Source organism: Brachyhypopomus gauderio, chromosome 14 (assembly GCF_052324685.1).
Source record: "Brachyhypopomus gauderio isolate BG-103 chromosome 14, BGAUD_0.2, whole genome shotgun sequence".
In the NCBI taxonomy this organism is placed as follows: domain Eukaryota; kingdom Metazoa; phylum Chordata; class Actinopteri; order Gymnotiformes; family Hypopomidae; genus Brachyhypopomus; species Brachyhypopomus gauderio.
Genome location: NC_135224.1, coordinates 3,148,508 through 3,170,332, shown reverse-complemented (window position 1 = coordinate 3,170,332; position 21,825 = coordinate 3,148,508). Strand labels below are relative to the sequence as shown.

At 46.0% G+C, this 21,825-nt stretch overlaps 1 protein-coding gene across 1 annotated transcript in view; it reads right to left on the bottom strand.

The window, feature by feature from the left end:
* LOC143474460 (solute carrier family 22 member 23) overlaps window positions 1-19,769 on the bottom strand; it is a 41,613-nt gene extending 21,844 nt beyond the window's left edge. Inside the window, exons 1-3 of the mRNA XM_076971921.1 lie at window positions 18,801-19,769; window positions 5,522-5,625; window positions 5,128-5,282 (exon numbers count right to left, since the gene is read on the bottom strand). Coding sequence (XP_076828036.1) covers window positions 5,128-5,282; window positions 5,522-5,625; window positions 18,801-19,238 — 697 coding nt within the window. The 5' untranslated portion in view covers window positions 19,239-19,769. The remainder of the gene's footprint in view (window positions 1-5,127; window positions 5,283-5,521; window positions 5,626-18,800) is intronic.
* Between the last annotated feature and the right edge of the window lie 2,056 nt (window positions 19,770-21,825).

Here is a 21,825-nt window from a genome sequence, read left to right as displayed (position 1 = left end):
TTACATGTCTGAAGGCCACCTGTCTGTGTGAAGGTGGAAGATCCCAGACGAATCTAAAGACCCTCATTTGACCTTCACGTACTCTAGACATCCACCGGATCAGATCAGGTTTATTGCAGACTGTACCAGTACAGAAATCCACCAGGTATCAAAGTGACTGCTAATATCTCACCTCCACATCAAAACCTCCCAGCTGCCCCCTTCAAAACATGTTGATAATGTACCCAGTGTAAAATTATAACCAGCATTAGCTGCAAAACACCGTCCACAAATGTCATTTTAACAATGTAGATATGTAGAGACCTTAGTTGGAATGAAGGGGACACGGGGAGACCGGTAGACCTGCCCTAATAAAGACAACACAGGGAGACAGGTAGACCTGCCCTAATAAAGACAACACAGGGAGACAGGTAGACCTGCCCTAATAAAGACAACACGGGGAGACAGGTAGACCTGCCCTAATAAAGACAACACATAGAGACAGGTAGACCTGCCCTAATAAAGATAACACATAGAGACAGGTAGACCTGCCCTAATAAAGACAACACAGGGAGACAGGTATACCTGCCCTAATAAAGACAACACAGGGAGACAGGTAAACCTGCCCTAATAAAGACAACACAGGGAGACAGGTAAACCTGCCCTAATAAAGACAACACAGGGAGACAGGTAGACCTGCCCTAATAAAGACAACACAGGGAGACAGGTATACCTGCCCTAATAAAGACAACACAGGGAGACAGGTAGACCTGCCCTAATAAAGACAACACAGGGAGACAGGTAGACCTGCCCTAATAAAGACAACACAGGGAGACAGGTAGACCTGCCCTAATAAAGACAACACAGGGAGACAGGTATACCTGCCCTAATAAAGACAACACAGGGAGACAGGTATACCTGCCCTAATAAAGACAACACAGGGAGACAGGTAGACCTGCCCTAATAAAGATAACACATAGAGACAGGTAGACCTGCCCTGATAAAGACAACACAGGTAGACAGGTAGATAGACCTGCCCTAATAAGACAACACGGGGAGACAGGTAGACCTGCTCTAATAAAGATAACACATAGAGACAGGTAGACCTGCCCTAATAAAGACAACACAGGTAGACAGACCTGCCCTAATAAGACAACACGGGGAGACAGGTAGACCTGCTCTAATAAAGACAACACAGGGAGACAGATAGACCTGCCCTAATGAAGGCAACAGGCGGAGACAGATAGATAGACCTGCCCTAATAAAGTCAACATGGGGAGACAGGTAGACCTACCTTAATAAAGACAACACGGGGAGACAGGTAGACCTGCCCTAATAAAGACAACACAGGGAGACAGGTAGACCTACCTTAATAAATACAACACGGGGAGACAGGTAGACCTACCCTAATAAAACAACACGGGGAGACAGGTAGACCTACCCTAATAAATACAACATGGGGAGACAGGTAGACCTGCCCTAATAAATACAGCACGGGGAGACAGGTAGACCTACCTTAATTAAGACAACACGGGGAGACAGGTAGACCTACCTTAATAAAGACAACACGGGGAGACAGGTAGACCTACCCTAATAAAACAACACGGGGAGACAGGTAGACCTGCCCTAATAAAACAACACGGGGAGACAGGTAGACCTGTCCCAATAAAGACAACATGGGGAGACAGGTAGACCTGCCCTAATAAAGACAACACGGGGAGACAGGTAGACCTACCTTAATAAAGACAACACAGGGAGACAGGTAGACCTACCCTAATAAAACAACACGGGGAGACAGCTAGACCTACCTTAATAAAGACAACACGGGGAGACAGGTAGACCTACCCTAATAAAACAACACGGGGAGACAGGTAGACCTGTCCTAATAAAACAACACGGGGAGACAGGTAGACCTACCTTAATAAAGACAACACGGGGAAACAGGTAGACCTGCCCTAATAAAACAACACGGGGAGACAGGTAGACCTGTCCCAATAAAGACAACACGGTGTAAAATCTATTGTTTGTCGATGCAGTCAGACAAATGTTCCTTCATCATAAATAACAATGAAACATGAGTTATTTATGAAATGAGCTCCATGAAAACACACACACATACGCGCGTACACACACACACACACACACACACTACAGGCCAGATACACGTCATGTGTTTCAGTATGATGAGAATGTGTGTTTGCTAAAGGTTGTGTTCGTGAGACTGTATGAAAGTGTGTGTGAGTGTGTGTAGGTGTCCTCTTCATGTGTTTAATGAAAGCAAACAGTTGATACTGTTTACTGTTTACCAAAGTAAACAAAGAGAAGTACACGATTCTCCAGTCCAGGTATTACCCACAATACAGTTGGGTCACACAGCCACGCCCCAATGACCTGAAACACAACACAGCTAGGCCACACAGCCACGCCCCCGTGACCTGGAACACAACACAGCTGGACCACACAGCCACGCCCCTGTGACCTGGAACACAACACAGCTGGATCACACAGCCACACCCCCGTGACCTGGAACACAACACAGCTGGGCCACACAGCCACGCCCCCGTGACCTGGAACACAACACAGCTGGACCACACAGCCACGCCCCCGTGACCTGGAACACAACACAGCTGGGCCACACAGCCACACCCCCGACGACTGCATCTTACCATTGTGCTATATTTTAAGCACCCTGCAGAGCTTAGTACACTGGACTGTACTGTACCAATACTGTACAGTAATGTGATAGTGTGATACTGTACAGTACTGTGTGATACTCTAACAGTAGTGTGTGATAGTGGTACTGTAAAATACTGTGTGATACTCTATAACAGTAGTGTGTGATAGTTACACTGTACAGTACTGTGTGATACTCAATAACAGTAGTGTGGTGTGTGATAGTAATGCTGTACAGTACTATGTGTTACTCTATAACAGTATAACAGTAGTGTGTGATAGTGATACTGTACAGTACTGTGTTACTCTATAACAGTAGTGTGTGATAGTGATACTGTACAGTACTGTGTTACTCTATAACAGTAGTGTGTGATAGTGATACTGTACAGTACTGTGTGTTACTCTATAACAGGGGTGGCCAACCCGCGGCTCTTTGCCTGGTTTCATGCGGCTCCCCAGCCGGTCCGCGGGCTCACCTGCACAAACGGGGCGACACACTGCTACATTTTCGTGGTGCGCGGTTAGTTTACAAGCCTAGCGAGCCGATAATACTTTTACTTTTAAAACCGGCGTAGTGGAAAACACGCATTTGACTGTCTTCACAGCTAATAATTTACACTCGCCACCCCCCCCCCCCCCCCCCCCTAATAATTTACACTCGCCACCCAACCCCCCCCCACCCCGCTCAACAATCTACACTCGCCCATGTAAAATGTGGCTCTTTGCCGTAACACAGTAAGAAAACTGGCTCTTGGTCTATGACGGGTTGGCCACCCCTGCTCTATAACAGTAGTGTGTGATAGTGATACTGTACAGTACTATAACAGTAGTGTGTGATAATGATACTGTACAGTACTGTGTGATACTCTATAACAGTAGTGTGTGATAGTGATACTGTACAGTACTGTGTGTTACTCTACAACAGTATAACAGTAGTGTGTGATAGTGATACTGTACAGCACTGTGTGTTACTCTATAACAGTAGTGTGATAGTGATACTGTACAGTACTGTGTGTTACTCTATAACAGTAGTGTGTGATAGTGATACTGTACAGTACTATAACAGTAGTGTGTGATAATGATACTGTACAGTACTGTGTGATACTCTATAACAGTAGTGGGTGATAGTGATACTGTACAGTACTGTGTGTTACTCTACAACAGTATAACAGTAGTGTGTGATAGTGATACTGTACAGCACTGTGTGTTACTCTATAACAGTAGTGTGATAGTGATACTGTACAGTACTGTGTGTTACTCTATAACAGTAGTGTGTGATAGTGATACTGTACAGTACTATAACAGTAGTGTGTGATAATGATACTGTACAGTACTATAACAGTAGTGCGTTATACTGTATGGGCACATATGCTGTGTATATGTACTGTAATATGCTGCATGTGTACTAAAGAGTTCCTGATTAAATATTCACCCCAATCAATGGCAATTTAATTTAACTCTGGCTTTATGATGAGGTTGTGATGAGATACGAGTGTCATTTTGTCCCAGCAGAAGATTCCGCCCCTGTCCAGCTGCCCCGCCTCTCTCCGGTTGCCCCTCCCCTAGGCGGGGCTGCCCAGAAGGCATGAAACACACCAGGCTACAAACAGCACTTTTGCCTTATGTACAGTCTTATACAGCCATACGACCATACAAGCCATAACCAAGACAGATATCTGCATGGATTAAATTCAACAACCATCAGTTCAGCATATTAAAGCATGTCTGAGGATATTCGAGGCACCTGGTCTGAGATGAGAGTGTATCAGTACATCAGAGAGTCCATCTCTTCATGCTGCACTCTCAGAGTTTAAGGGTTTTCTCTTCATGGCGACCCGAGGGTGGACTGCTCACAGCGCGGTCAGGGTCTGGACCTAAACGATGTAGAACGATGTATCCTGCTATTAAACCCGAGTGGCCATCCTGTCCGTCCAGGATCAGGTGGCGTTCAGAGAACCAGGACTGTGTCTCTCTATCGGCCCTGAGACGGGCTGCTGTATACACACAACACACTGCCCGTCTTCCTTTCCAAAACACACACAACACACACACACACACACACACACACACACACACACACACACACACACACACACACACACACACACACACACACACACACACACACACGGACCTGACTCTCACCCCTCAGTCCAGAAGAGACCCGCATGCTGTCGTGTATCAGTGAAGCGTGAAGCTACAGCAGACACGTGACTCACGGGCCACACGCACTGACACACACAGCCATAAGCACACGCGGCCCAACCGCACTGACCTCCTCAGCGTGTACACACAACCTACGGGTGTCACTCAGCTAGGGTGAAGCTGGTGGCGTTAGTGAGCAAGCGTGCAGACAGCTGCCCAACAGTCTTACTGCTCAGATACTCGTGACAGATTAGAAGACATCAAGAGACATTGTGCAGATGTGTCCATATGTAACCACGGGGCGGAAACAGTGGTGGATGGTTAACTCACTCAGGACGTAGAGTGACAGCGTTATCCCAGCCAGACAGAAGCCTTCAAAGAAGCGCAAGGTGCTGAACATGGTGACGTCGACGGAGAAGGCGACCGTCATCCCGAACACCAGCGTGAAGAAGACGGAGATGATTAGGACAGGATGTCGACCAAACCTGCAGTGAGATTCCAAACATCCAGTTCAATTCACACTCTCGTTTCCTCTCTGGAAACAGAATTTACATTTCCCACAAGTCCCATGTGTGTCTACCTCATCAATGAACTCGCAAATACACAAATACATTTTACTCATAAAACATAATAATCACAAATACATGTTACTGTAATGAATAATCCTACAGTTGTGTGTAATTTCTTCCCCTATGACTGTTCAGGCATACAGGGACACACTCACCAGTCTGCCAGGACCCCCAGGACCAGGTACCCAAAGATGGATCCCACCAGCAGAGAGAATTTGGCAATATGAACTTTCCATGCCGAGTCACACACCAAGTTCCACTGAGAACAAACAGGCAGTACTGTCAGTGTTGCTGCACTGGCATAAACACGCAATGATGTCACTGATAACCTGCAGCAGTTTAAACATGAACAACAAGGGTATGACACGGAGCATGTGCGCTCGGAGGGCAAGGGTCACAGACACACGGAGCATGTGCGCTCGCAGGGCAAAGGTCACAGACACACAGAGCACAAACAGACTCAGAGAGAAGCTGGATCACAGGTATTGGAGCAGTGTGTTGAAATGAAAGTCCCATCTTTGCGTTAAACAGAAAGAAAGAAAGACTGTTAATTCTGAGGCTCACAGTTGTAATCCTTCATATGTGACAGGCCCTGTACTGGAATCTATGACAGAAAGGGGTAGATTGACTTGTCAGGTGTACTTGGACCTTACAGGTGTACAGGTACACAGGGCAAATGCTCAAATAGGGCAGGACAGGTGTCCAATTTTGCCATTTAGTTTGTGAGATACCATAAGACACTGTAGAAAAGCTTTGCTGTCTCCTGATTAATAACAAGATCTTTCTTGCTCATTTCTGCTAAGGTAATGATGCCTGTATTGATTCGTTGGGCTGGAAAAACAGCTGGCAGCAGAAAACGTGACACGAACCTTTCAGCAGAAAACGCAACTCAAACCCTCGGCAGTAAACGCAACTCAAACCCTCGGCAGTAAACGTGACACGAGCCCTCGGCATGAAGCCTCTCTTACGCAGCGTGATCCTCACAACTCAGAGGGTCCTGGAGACGCATGTTCCACGTCAGCACAATCTTTAGATCACAGAGGATGCTTGATGCTACAGTTTAGGGTTACAGAATTTGACCTTCACCTAATTTGCAGTACTTGATCTCAGAAGGCAACAATACACAATCAGTAAGAAAAGTGCAAACCTTTGCTGAGATGTTCCAAATTAATGTTTTGTGCATATTTTGTGCACTTAATTTGTGAAAAACAATGTTCTCCGTGTTCACCATTGGTTTCATTAAGGGTTCAACACTGTAACTCATTAAGGGTTCAACACTGTAACTCATTAAGGGTTCACAATTATGAACTTTTTAATGCTTTTTAAAATATGTATCACAATATGTGTAATATGTTTGGTATTTTTATTCATCTTACACAGCAGACAACGAGGATTGTTTTTTCCACAATCCTCCATTGATTTACAAAAGATTGAAGTGTCTGGGTTTTCAGTCTCCCAAACTTTGATATAGAGACAAATACTTCTCACAGGAAAAAAAGGAAATAGTGGTGTGTGAAATATGTCAGCCCGACTGCAATTCACAGAGATTTCCAAATTAAGACACACTGTCAGGATTCACAAGGCAGTTAAAAACAGACAAAGCAGGCTTGAAAAGTGTCTTCTGAGCGCAAACCCGCAGAACAATTACAAAACCCAAAACCAAACAGGAAGAGTGTAACGGCGCCTCCAGAACACAGAAAACATCAAACATTGCAAACAGAGGACTGACTAGCACATCTCCACCAACTCCACAAACAACCAGGCGCCAGGATGCGTAATGAGGAGATCAGAGTCAGCGTGGTGCTATGCACGGACCAGCCGGCGTGGGGGGCGTCCTGTCATCATTCCTGCCACTCTTATAATCACATAACAAGAAAATGTTTCTGCTGTTCACCAAGACCAGTCCATGTCTCATCCTGCTGCATCACCACAGATCCGGCTTTGATAGTCCATCTGTCCTGTAAGCCCTGAAGGGGTAACATAAATTATGTCATTTAAACAACGTTATCAACTGCTAATCTCACAACAGCCTCTGTTCATTCACACCTGAACTTAAGAGTTGTGTGCAACATTTGCAACACATTTTTTATAATTTTACCACCACATCTCAAACTGTATTAGCATTAGCATTAGCCTCGCGATGGACTGAGGCAACAGTGTCTGCACTCCAAACTCCACTGCTGGTTCCCACAACACACCCACAACAAACCCACACTGAGCCCAAACCACCATTCAGAAATCTGAGCAGGCTGTGAAGTAAAGCCTAAAACAGAACAACCCTACACTGGACCTCTGCAGGCAGCTCTCACTTGAGGTAGGGCTGAGTCAGGATCGAGTTAGAGTTGAGTTAGGGTTAAGGCAGGGCTGAGTCAGGATTGAGTTAGAGTTGAGTTAGGGTTAAGGTAGGGCTGAGACAGGATTGAGTTAGAGTTGAGTTAGGGTTAAGGCAGGGCTGAGACAGGATTGAGTTAGAGTTGAGTTAGGGTTAAGGCAGGGCTGAGACAGGATTGAGTTAGAGTTGAGTTAGGGTTAAGGTAGGGCTGAGTCAAGGTTGATTTAGAGCTGAGGTAGGGTTGAGGTAGGGCTGAGTCAGGTTTGAGTTGGATTAAGGTATGGTTGTGTTAGTGCTTAGTTTGAGTTAAGGCAGAGCTGAGTTAAAGTTGTCTGTACAGGCCCAACACTGAAGACCAGTGTTTATGTATTGGTATTTTCTATAAGGCCAACAACGGTAACCTCACCCCCAAGCACTGGCACACACACAGACACAGCAACAGATCACCGCTATCTGATATTGTTGACGCAAACGGCCCGTGATCTTCAAAGTCCTGACTGACTGGAACTGACAGCAGGTAAGTGAGTTTGTGTTCTTGTGATAGGCTGCTGAATTTAGTATCACTTCCTGTGTTGAGTCACTCAGCTACCCAAGACTGCACAGCTACTAAAACACACACACACACACACACACACACACACACACACACACACACACACACACACACACACACAGGTCACATGTTCTCCTTCTGCCACTCAGAAACTCTCTGTATTGATGTCACCTGGCAACATGGAGGGTAAACAGGTGGGTGTGGAGCTCTGCAGACTGATCACGTTAGTAAAACCAGTTTTCCTGGAGTGAGACGACACTGCCAGACCCAGCCATCTTGCACTCAGTGCTTCCTCTCCGCCTGATTCCCAAGGACAGCATTAGCTCCGTGCTATACTACAACAAACATGGCACATTAAAAATTTAATTCAGCTTGTTCTAGAGTGAAATGACCTTGGCTCAAATCACACACACTCTCTTCTGTGCTGCCTCAATGCACACACCCACACACACACACACGCATGCACGTGCACACACACACACCCACACATACAAATTCCCATTATGCTGACACTCTGAAAACAGCATATCTCAACACACACAATTTTCCATGTTAACACACTGTTAATGGACACAACACTTACTGATTCTGATTCATTGATTCAGATTCATTCTGATTCACCTTCTCCACAATAGTAATTACACTGGACTCCAGTACTAATATGATGTTTTAGTCCCAACTATAATTAGATATAAAACTACAGAAGACAATAACAGAAATAACTTAATAAATCTAATCCACATATTGCTGCATAATTGTTACCATATGATGTCTTTATAAAACATTTGAAGTTAAAGACACGTAGTAAGGCTTGAGTGAACCTGCATGTGTCTGTGATACTGATTCTATAAAGGAATCTCTGTGCTAAAAAAGCCACTGCTCCTGCTGTAGCCGGCTGAGTGTCTGTTCTTCTTTGTAGAAATGCCAGAATTTGTCTGTCGATAATTTACTTTCAGTCTCTTATGAGAGAATCAGCTTCTTACAGCAATTCACTTTTTACTTAAACACTCAGAATGCGGAGAGCTCTCAACGTTTCAGCCTCTACACTGCTCTGCAACACTCTACACCAGTGCTCTACAGTGCTCTACAGTGCTCTACTGTGTTCTACAGTGCTCTACAGTGCTCTACAGTGTTCTACAGTGCTCTACAGTGATTTACAGTGTTCTACAGTGCTCTACAGTGTTCTACAGTGTTCTAAAGTGTTCTACAGTGTTCTAAAGTGTTCTACAGTGCTCTACTGTGTTCAACAGTGCTTTACAGTGCTCTACAGTGTTTTACAGTGTTCTACAGTGTTCTACAGTGCTCTACAGTGCTCTACAGTGCTCTACAGTGTTCTACAGTGCTCGACAGTGCTCTACGGTGATCTACGGTGCTCTACTGTTTTCTAGCGTTCTATGGTGCTCTACTGTACTTTACAGTACTATGCAATGCTCATCACAGGAGCCATTTTATTCCATGCTTGGCTTTTTGGAGCGAACACTAAACATCCTCCACAGCAGAAGAAGGAAATAAACAGTGAGAAGTTATTCCTATAACCAAACCTGTATACATATGTACACCAGGTCTTGTGTGTGTGTGTGTGTGTGTGTGTGTGTGTGTGTGTGTGTGTGTGTGTGTGTGTGTGTGTGTGTGTGTGTGTGAATGGCGGAAGAGGGTTTGAGTCTGCTAGGCTGCCGCATAGTTACTGCCTAGCAACAGCAGAGCACACCAACGATCCCTGTATCCCACCAAGCAGGCGAGTGAGACATTCAACGGGCAGTGAGACGATAATGAGACACAGATGAGAGAAAAAGACAGGGAACAAGCGCAGAGAGGAAGAGATGCACAGGAAGCAAAAATAGAGAGTACAGACATGACCATCACACACACACACACACACACACACACACACACACACACACACACACACACACACACACACACACACACACACATACACGAGCAGCACACACGCTAATATCTGAACGTACAGTCGTTACTGCAGTGATCCTGGCTGTGATTCTCTGGTACAAAGTAAAAGAGAAGAAAAAAGAAAATTGTAGAATGAAAGCAGCCAAGCAAACAAAGGAGAGAGAAAGAGAGAGGGGAGAGAGAGAGAGGAGAGTGGGAGAGAGAGGAGGGAGAAGAAGAGGGAGGAGAGAAGGAGAGGGGGAGGCCAGTGGGCAGGAGACAGAGAGAAGCCTTTGTGTGTGCAGTGGAGAGCCAGTGTCACAGGACAAACAGTTCTTTCTCCTCCATCACACAGACTCACTGCGGTCAGAGGTCATCAAACACCCCCCACACACCACCAGCATCTATCAGTCTAACCTGGACTGTCCAAACCTAGAACACAGTTAAAGTGTCTGTCCAGAGCTAGCAGGTAAACACAGCGCTGGTGTGGGAGGTCAGGCAGCTGCCGGCCCCTCCGCTCTTCCCAGCATGCACCACTAAAACCTTTTAGCTCTGGTGCCAGTCAGCATGGAGCTAGCGCAAGACTGTTGTGGTCATGCTAGTCCAACAGCTGGGTAAATACACTGTGTGTGTGTGTGTGTGTGTGTGTGTGTGTGTGTGTGTGTGTGTGTGTGTGTGTGTGTAACAGTCTGTTAGATTATATGGGCTTATAGTTTTTGTTCACACAGATATATAATCTCACAGTGATCCCAGAGTGATCTCTTAGTAAGCACGGTGTGATCTCAGAGTGACACTGGGGTGATCTCAGAGTGACCTGCTCTTTAATAGTCCCTTTTCTAGGAATCCGTGTGTGTGTGTGTGTATGTGTGTGTGATGTCTTAGCTCATCAACTCACTTCCCTGTTGCTAAGCAACATAGGCAACTTTAAGTGTGTATTTATATAGACTGCAGAGCCAGAGTGTCGTATATTAGTGAGGTAGGGTGCAGCAGTGTGTGCTATAGCCTAGTGTGTTATAGTTTGTGCTATATTGTGAGGTAGTGTGCTACAATACAGTGTAAATCCTAATCTAATCTAACCCTAATCCAATCTAACCTAACCCCAACCCTAACATAATCTAACCTAACCCAAACCTAATCTAATCCTAACCTAATCTAACCTAATCTAACCTAACCCTAACCTAACAGGTAGCAGACGTGTTTTTTTAATGAGCACTCCTTTCTGCTACTCTAGATCATACATGGTTACTCTAGTTACACACGTATATTCGAGTTTGGACTCTTTGTGGTGCTTTAAACATGAAGAAAACAAACCGCACAACTCACAGTCAAGACTCCCAACTCACAACCTGGAATCACTAAAAGACCACACCACCCCCCCCCCCCCCCCACAACCTCACCAACACCCCCCCCCCACAACCTCACCAACACCCCCCCCCCCGCACAACTAGGGCTGAACGATTTTGGAATATAAATTTTTATCTATAAATTGCGATTGCGATTTAAAATTGCGATATTTTCCCACTGTTTTCAGGAAACTCTGTTTCGGCATTTTTTATACAGCTCAGATTCAGGGTTGGCAACTTTTCAAGATCGCTTGGAGTGAGACTTGAACCTGGAGTGGGTGGCGAAAGTAATTTGTTATGGGGGGGGGGGGGGGGTAAAATGGACCAAATTTAAGTATTATTATTATATCGTGATCGATCGATCGCCTGTGGTTGGCGCCAGAGCGAACTAGTAACTTTTCAGTCTAAGACGCTCAATGCGTGAGAGTTGGCAGCCCTGCAGGTATAGCAACTTGGCTAAAATATGTGCGTGAGGGCATTTGGTAGCGCATATCCAGTGTGTTTAACAAAGCCATGAAGCCGGGCTTGTTCACTATATTAACGGACATCATGTCTTTCACTATGAACTCCGTTACTGCCCGAGTTATTTCAGCGTGCCGCTTCGAATTATATCCATAAGGAGTTACACTTTCAAACGGTTTGGTCAGTGAACCCTGTCTGCAGACCGCGGTCAAGCTATCCGCGCTTTTGCGATTCATCCGTGCTTTAAATCTTATTGCGCCTATATGCGTGATTTTACGGTATTTCGCTGATCACCGCATACTAAAGCTGTATAAGCGCAGAGAAACACTTTTGCGTATTTGAAGATGCAGCACTGGTCGTTGGCATTTTAGCCTTACAAATATCATACGAGGCTTTGTGGTGTTTTTTTTGTAGGTTTGTAGTGTTTCCTCGCGTCGTAGCGACAGTAGCAAGGCACGTTTTACACAGTACCTGACGATGAGCAGCATCTTTTAAAAGCCAAAGTAATTTCACACAACTGATGTGCTGCCCCTCTTTGGTATTAGACTTTCAGTTGTGTCAGCTTCTGTCGAGCCTGAAGCCATTGTGCAACAAGTTAAAGTGCGCTGTGTTAACTTCACTTCTCCACCTCCCTGCCTCCTGCTCGGGTTTGCTCCGTTCGTCCTCGGCTCGGCTCGCTTCCAAGTCACGTGGCCAGTTTAAATCGCAGCCTTTGCGATTAGAGAATCGCGTTTTAAAATATCGCGAGATTATCGCAAATGCAATTAATCGTTCAGCCCTACCCACAACCTCACCAACACTCCCCTTCCCCTCCACACCAATCCCCCCCCCACAACCTGCCAATGAAAAACCAATGAAAAAGGCATTTCCCCTTTCACATAATCAGTTGTTTTAGTTCCCATTTTGATTTTGTACCTTTTACATTTAAATGCTAAAGTATACTAAATATAAAATGCTAAAGTATTTATTAATAATTTAATACAATTAGCTGAATAGTCATTAAAAATGTATATCAAATGCATAATACCTACCATTTCCTCCACCCACCCTGTCTGAGGTCATCATCCATCGTGATGTGTGTGTGGTCACATGGTCATATGCCAGTTGTGCACACATTGCCCAACCCTACACCACCTGCTCCTACACCCTCTGGCTGCACCCAGCCTTCTTACTGTACCAGCCTCTCAAAACCATACAAACAAACTGCTCACACAGCAGGCAGGTCAGCGGGGGAAGCCCTACACACACGCTGGCATACACACTCGCACGCTCACGCTCACACACGCTCACACACACACTCACGCTCACACACACTCAGGAGACATAGCGACCATTACTGACTTGATGTGGGCGGGCCACATGGCACAATGAAGAGTTTCAACTTTATGTAAATAAGCAGCACTGTGATGTGGCAACTACCAATCAGAGTGGGGCCAGGGCAGCTGATCAGGGTTCCCTACCAATCAGAGTGGGGGCCACGGCAGCTGATCAGGGTTCCCTACCAATCAGAGTGGGGGCAGGGCAGCTGGCTTCATCAGTCTGCACCCACGTCTGCCTCATAGTTCAGCGTCACTATCACTCATAAACTGCAGACTGTCTCATATGGAACCACAGCTTCCTGTCGGAGAGGAAGCAGTTTGTGGTTCAGGGACATGCTAACTGTCTCGCTATCAAATGTCAGTGTTTGTTTAACATTTGTAGGACAAACACAGGCACAACATACCAACCAACAATTAGCCCAGACAGGCTGTGGATCCACATACTGTGAGGGTAACGTACACAACCACAAACACAGACGCACAGTCACGCCACGTCCTCAGTGTCTGCTGTAGGTCACTGTGCTGACAACGGCTCAAGCCCAATTAATCCAGTTAGAAGATGATGAACTTCTCCAGTAAATCGCTGTGGACAAGGGTGTCTGCCCAGGGCAGCAGGGGTGAATGTCAAACTCCAAAATCTCTACTGGAAAATCCCCATCTGTAAGACACTTGTACATAATGTGAACAGCCACGCCATCCGTGAAAAAGCTTCATGAAACACAGGCACACACATGCACCATGTGATCCAGATATTCATGTCTTTGACGGGCGTTCTGTGGCGTTGTGTATTACTAGTGTGCTCAAGCAGAATTACACTTTACAAACATGATACTGGTGTGTGTGTGTGTGTGTGTGTGTGTCTATGGTGTCATGGAATTGACCTAAATATGCGTCAGATATAGATTTATCTCATTCAGGTTCAAACATGGTTCACTGTGTCCACAAATACCAGAGCTCACTGGCAGTACATTAACCACTATAATGACCAATGGCTCTTTTTTATTGCATTATTTGCTTGTTTTGAGGAAATTAATGCTGACAAATCAGGAGTAATAAATCAGAGGGAAACATTTATCTGATGAGAATTTTGTTTGCCAAACAGTGGTGGAAAAAAATTTTTGGAACCACATATATTGATACAAAAACTGTTTGACGTCAAGAAAAAAGTATAGCTGCAATATAGCTGTGGTTTTAGATGAAAGTGTGACTTTTGAAATATCACATTTCAGGTCAAAACACTTCACTTACCCCAAGCGCCTGGAATGCAAGTTCTACAGTTCATTACCCAGAATGCACGCAGACTTTTCTCCCTCATCTTGTAGCAGGCGTCACACCTACGTCCACTGGCTACACCCAACGTTCGTACTGTCCCAGCTACTGTACTCCTAACAACAGGCCTGTCTTCATCTTGGGTTAAAGACCATTGTTTCTTCCTAACAGGTGAAACTGATCACCTCCGCAAGTGTCTCATGCCACATAAAGGCCTTTATAGATCACCCCACCGCATGAGAAAGATCAGAAAGGCAGTTCGCTAAGCTTCAGAACACCACACACATTTAGTCTCTTTCTAAGTGTTTGAGAAAGACTGGATATGTTTTTTTTTTTTTTTTTTAAAGAATAATGGAGACACTTGACTTGGAAGCCAAACCAAATAAAGATTTAACTCAACCCTTCTGTAATCAGACATAGCATCATATACGGGTGCTTAAACAGGGCTAGAGTAGTGTAGGCCTATAGGGACCATGGTGGAAATCCACACTGTGGGTCTAATCTCATCACTGCACCAGTTAATTCCACACTGGGGACTGATCACATTAGTACATCTGCTCTGGTAAATATTCTGGTCTGGTAAAGGCGGAAGTTTGAACACAATGTCAAACCACACTCCCTAATTAGCGGGAACTCATTCTCATGCACTGCTAACACTCCACACCCTAACTCAGACTTCCCAGTGTGGGCTAATCTGAGCATTCAGTGCTACTGTGAGCAATTCTCTCCGAGATCGTATTCATTAACGCATGGCTCCTATTAACTCAGGGCCTTCTGGGACTCGGAGGGAATCAGAGCAGTTGTGCAGCTCGCCGGGGCTTCCTGGCCTCACCTCAGGACACACGGCTGGGTGAGTCACAGGGGGAGCAGGCCCTCAGGGAGGGGCAAGAGCTCAATTTAGAGTGCTCCAGGGGACAGAAGAGGGGGGCTGCTCTTTGGGGACAGGTGTCCTGGAGGACGTGTCCAGCAGCCGAGTGGTCCAGCACATGTCCTGGACCTCCACGACTGTTCAGAAGACGCTGGTCTGTCTGTCAACATCAGCAGCACAGGTTTCGTTCCAGCATTTGATGAGTGAACACCACCCTAACTCTCCACCACCCTAACCCTCCACACGTTGTAGTAGTAAATAGTGTGAGCAGGAACTCCTGCGGGTGGGGGTGGGGGACAGTCTATGGTCAGTGTCCGTGCTGATGGCCTGAGCAAAGTGCTAAGTAATGCCTTACACTGTGCACTGGAAACCATGGAAACAGAGGGCAGCTGAGCTCTGCCGAAGTTTGGTCAGATGTTTCAGATATTAACCAAATGTGTTCTTGTGTGGTGGAGCACGTGGACGTGGTGGTACCCGGTTCTCCTTCCTGACAGCTGTGCTACAAAGGAGATAAAACCAACCTGGATGGACGTCAACAACACAGGAAGCGCCATACTTCCTGTGTGCTCCCGTAGACCTTGGTGCTGAGGCCTGATCTCAGAACAGCTTGCTCAGACAGTAGCAGGAGTTGATGTCGCAATTGAGATCATTACAGCTTCAAACATGTCACAGTCATTAAATCTGAGTTATCCACAAAAGAACCGCCATCTCTGGTGAAATTTGATCCTTTAAGAATGTGGAGTATTTATTATGATCTGTGATAAAAGCACTCTGATTTCCTACTGAGTTGATTCATTTTCAGGTAAGTGAAGAGACAACAATCACTTTGAACACTGAGACCTTCTGTATCTCCACTGATCATATACGCAGATCAGACAGATGCCTGCAGACTTCTGCTCACTCCCACAGGACATGGTCCAATATTTACCTTTCTTTTTGCAGGTGAGATGACTGAAAAGCTTAGCCAATCAGAATGTGTATGTTATCATAATAAGTTTAGATCAGGTCACATCCATGAAAGCAAAGGTCAAGAAGCTGAAACAGAAACATGAGTTAATTCTCTCCAGTGCATTCAGCAAATGTTACAGCACACTGCTGTAAAATGTAGATAATGTAAGATCAAAACCTTCTGGGGCAAGTCCAGTGACACCTACACTAACATTGTTCAGTTCTGTCTCTGTTATGACTGCCAAGCGTCCCAGTCAGTGTGCTGTGTCTAGCAGGCAGCCTGCACCTTCACTGTAAATCACTTTCACGGAGAGACAGCAATACGGCACGGGTTCAGGTTTAACCTGCCCCGACATGCCTGATCTAGGACCTTCATTAGCCACAATGCAGGGAAAGTATTCTCCAAACTGCTGTGATCCTTAATGCCAGAAGATCCAGACTCCTCCTGGATAACCAGACGTAAGACCTCACGTCCTCCGAGATGTCTAATTAAAGACTTCAGCTCATCACTGAGCTCAAGGCCCGGGGAGCTGAGTCAGGCCTGCTGGACCAGGACCTTGCTTCGGGCCAGGGAAGTCCTGCTTTAAGGAGGTTGTCTTCGTCGTGGTCTGAACCAACATGTCTCCCCTGCTACACACCTGTGTGTTTGCACTCACTAATACTTCCTCACCATTAACAACTGTTCAACCTAACAGCACGTTCTGTACACCTGGATCATTCATTCATTCATTCCCTCTTGGTATTTACTGAACATGCTGTATGGTGCAGTGAGGACAGACAGAGAAGGGTGTCTCTTTCTGGCACACGAGTGGCCAAGCATCTAAATCAAGCCCTCACTTTTTGGCAGAGTAAGTTGGTACTGAAATGTTGCTAAGTCATCATGCTGAAGAACACCCTGCTAGCATCCTGACTCGGGTCAGGGGGTTTCTGGACCTGGTATTCAGTGTTGATCCGATCACACCAAACTGGCCAACACTGTGGCAAGACACACACACATCCACAGACAGTTCTGCCTAAATCAATAGGAGAGCATATTTTATAGCATCTTATTAGTAATCTATAACAAGCTACTAATATTACTTGACCCTGTCATGATGATGATGATGATGAAGACGCAGCTAGAATGCCTGGCAGCTCTGGGACTGAACACAGCAGTCCCAGGAGGGTTCTGAGCAGAGGTAGACGGGCCCACTGTCATGCTGCCATACATGTCAGTTTCACAGCTGTGTTTTATACACCCAAACTACAGTTCTCTGTGTGTTGTGCAGCTGTGGTCCAGTTGAGAGCACTGGACATGACCCTGGGGCCTACAGACACTGTGTCCAGACTCACCGAGCTTAAACCCGTCAACAAACAGGAGCACATGTCATTCCACTCAGCTCGAGGACACGTCAGCTCAGTTCTGTTACTGCCAGACCACAGATTCCCAGATAGAGTTCCCGAAGGCTCGGTGACACGGGGGAACCCTCAGATGGACCCACAGTATGAGTCATGGATCGAGTGCTGCAATCAAGTGGCAGTGATTGAACTTCCGTTTTTTTCTCACGTGAAGCACGTGTGCGCAGAACCTCTGAAGACTCAGACGAACAGGGAGACGTCAGCTGATTTGCTAAGGAGCACAATAACCATTCAAGCCATTCGTCCCAGTTAAAGAAACATTCTTCTGTCCTGTATGACAGCACAAGTGTGTGGGATAGAGGTAACTGAAACGCAGGATGAAACATGCATATGTCCACTGGACTTCTCAGATTAGAGAACGAAAATCGAATATGTCCTCGCGCTATAATCTCAGTTCCCGAGTGTTCCATTTGCACAATCACGGAACAGACAGTCTGCACGAGGTTAATTATCAAGACACGAAAAGCCGAGCTCAGCATTCAGATAAGCAGATGCCGATGAAATGGGGGAGACCTCACTATCGTGGTCGTGTCAGAGGACGCACTCAGACTTCTCCGTCATTAGGTAATGGGCGCATTCCTTGGCGCTGAGCACGAGGGCAGCCCGGTGACATCTACCCTGCGAGAGCTCGCGCCTCGTCAGCTGCTGCGCGTGACTCGTTCCTCGCACTCAGCACTGCGATGTTTCCCCGCAGATCCAATACAACCCTTTACCAACGAATCCACTGTGTCTAAGACCTGCGTGTGCAGTGTTGGCAGTAAATTATCTCGACAACCAACTGCCTCATCTACAAATGTAATTTGTAACAAAGGGATTATTGTTGCTTAACGAGTATCACGATTTAAGGCATTTTTAAAATGTGTGGCATTTTCGGATATTTGTTCACTGCGTGGTTAGTGTTATAACCATATTTGCAGCGGACTTTATGAATGCTGTAGCCTTTTAATTCGTCTACAAACGTGAGTCGCGCGCTAGTCGCGCGGGCACAATGCGGCGTGTTTGTCTCCAGACTGCGTGCAGCTGTCACTAAAGTGCGCAGACGGGAGCCTTACCTTGGTCACCACATTCTGCACGAGCCCCGTTTGCAGGTCGTAATCCCAGCGCGTGCAGTCACACAGCAGGGACGCCGCGCGCTCGTGCGTCCCGTTGGCGGAGAAACGGGCGGCACGTGCACTCTCGTTATCATTATTATTACCGGTAGAGTTATACATCAAAGAGGGTTCCGACTTGTTGGTGCCGTTTATTGTGGGTTCAATGCAGGTGGCGTTGGGCTGCGCGAGGAGGAAGTTGTCCGAGAACTGGCTGAACCCGATGAACAGCGCTGGGATCCATGTCAGCAGGACCAGCTGCTTCTGGTACCTCCCGAACCCGCCCAGATACGGCAGAACGCAGCCGTCGATGCGGGACAGCAGACTGGGCGACGCGGTCCCGGGGCTCACGAAGCCGTTCTCCGGTGGATGGTCCTCGGTGTCCAGCTGAGACACGGCCATCGCCGTCGGTGTCCCGGCCGGTCCGGCGGTTCCGAGCTCGTGTCCACAGTGCGTCAGAGCTCTCGCGCCCGACGTTGTGATTCACAGCCAATAAACGTTTTTACAACAAAAGAGACGCGACGGCCCCGGTGCTCCGGTACCAGGGAGTGGTTTATCCGGCGTTGGTTGTGAACGCTCCTCAGCGTGGACCCGAACCGGCTCGAATATACCGGCTCTGTAGTAGCACTGAAATAAACACACCACTACCGCCCAAAGAGAGCGCTGACCTTTAACCCAAGACCCATTTACGCACCGTGGACCGGAGTGGACGTGTTAAACACGGAGTATCGACACCACGGCCGAACGTGCCGGAAGGACAGAGCGACGCGCCGGGCGCGTTCTAGCGGCCACAGGTAACACACCTGTGTAAACGCGCGCCCCCGTCATAGTCCTCCGGTCCCGGGGAGTCAAAACACGCCTCATCCGATCAGACTGAGCCTCGATCCGTGTTCGGTTCAGCGGGGTTCGGTAAACAGGAGCACGGGAGCGGTGGAGGGCGGGGCCTGGCAGGAACACGGGAGAGTTGGGGGGCGGGGCCTGGCAGGAGCCCCGCCCTCCCCGGACTAGTGTGCATTGATTCAGCTGCAACAACACAAGACTTCTTTGTCAATCTCAGTTGTTTGTCGACTTTTGCCTATCGGTGTTTACGAGCGTTATGCAGCTGTAACGTTAGCGGACACTCCACACGCCTTCTCCCCACTGATTGTAACACCATAGAAATGGAAAAATGAAAATAAAATCTTTTTTGTAGGTATAGGTTTTTAAATCAACCCCAAACGCACACCCACACTTTATTTTTGAATATCTACCGCTCACTGCTGGTCGTTTTGAGAAACGTCACAGATTATACTAAGAAAAAATACTCAAAATATCTATAGTAGGCAGAATTAATAGAATCGTTTTTAGAGCCCAAGGTATACTCGAATTACACGGGCGCGTAGGGCCCCCACGCCACCAGGGGGCCCCCAAGAGCACCAAAATATCATGATGAGCCTATTACGTAAGAATTTGGTGCTGAAATGGTGGTATGGGGGGCCCAATTCTGCTTAAAGACTTGGGCGGCCGGATCGTTTTATTTTTATTTCATTTATTTTGCAGCAATAGAAGTAAATAGCAATAACTTGTATTAGTAGAGTAGTAGAATAGTAATAGTAGTAATAGTAGTATAAGTAATATAACAACAACAACAATAATAATAATAATAATGTTATTACTAATAAATAATTAGTAATAATAATTATTATTATTATTGCTGTTGTTATTATTATTATTGACGTTGATAGCAGCAGCATAAACAGTTATACGTAACTATATCTCTTGAGCATGAATGCCCCCTAGTGGTTGAATATAGCAAGCGCACTACGGGATGTGCCATTGAAACGCTGAACTACAGAACTCGTTTCAGTTCTTTTTACTTCCGCTGCAAATTCGTTTCTCAAAGGAACATTTGGGAAAAAAATCAGTTTGAAAAAAAGGCAAAAGCAAACGAAACAAAGAAACTAAATTAAATAAGTAGTCAACACTTTTGCAATGCAGTGAGCATTATTAAACTAATGGGCTATTCTAGAGGTTGTAGGCGGCCCTATATATTCTTATGCAATATAATGTTTTTTTTTTCGAGTCAGCACAGCTTAATATGTACACAAACAAAACAACAGAAACTGCAACAGTCATGGATATTACATAAATAATTAAAAGGACAACACAGATCAACTACTGTACACAATGAAAAAAATAAAGCATTGGCTCAATGTAATAAAATTGAATTAATCAATCACACGATTTTTTTTTCATTGAATCAATCTCATTGATTCAATTTCATTGAATCAATTTTCATTGAGTCAATGAAAAAATATTCGTGTGATTGATTAATTAAATTTTATTACATTGAGCCAATGCTTTATTTTTTTCAGTGCAGACTTTCCCATGAAAGAGACACAGAATAACATGCACCAATCCCCGTGGTGCACTGAAAAGATCACTGACAGCACTGAAAAGTTCACTAACTGAGGATCAGAACCCGTTCCTGATATGGCCAGTTTAGGGTGTCAGCTCCGCCAGTGGGAAGCAGGTGAACTGTGTTGTGCACAGGCAGTGGAGGATGAATGCTTCATGTGGTGATTCAGCAGTGGTTCCTGCCTTGTTTTTGATTCTGAGGAATATTTGCGGTCATGGTGAGTCTAAAGATGGTGGTGTCATCAGCATATCTGAAAGTCTTTCCTGGGTTGTTCTGACTAATAAACCTGTTTGTCATCAGGGAAGTTCAGAAGGGTGGGGGCCAGCAGCCGGTCCTGTTCTTGTGGCTACCTGTGTGTGGCAGTCACACTCGTATTTATACCCAGAACCCAAAGTGAGTGTGCATTTCAAACCAACCGTGAATGTACTTCAAACCAACCGAAAGTGCATTCCAAACCAGCCGTGTATTTCAAACTGATAGCATTATCTGTCCCTGTTTCCCCGTGTGTCCTCTCTCCTGCACAACCTTCATTTCATTTACGAGGTGTGTTATCAGTATTTTAACTCTAGCCATATGTGTGATTACATGTCA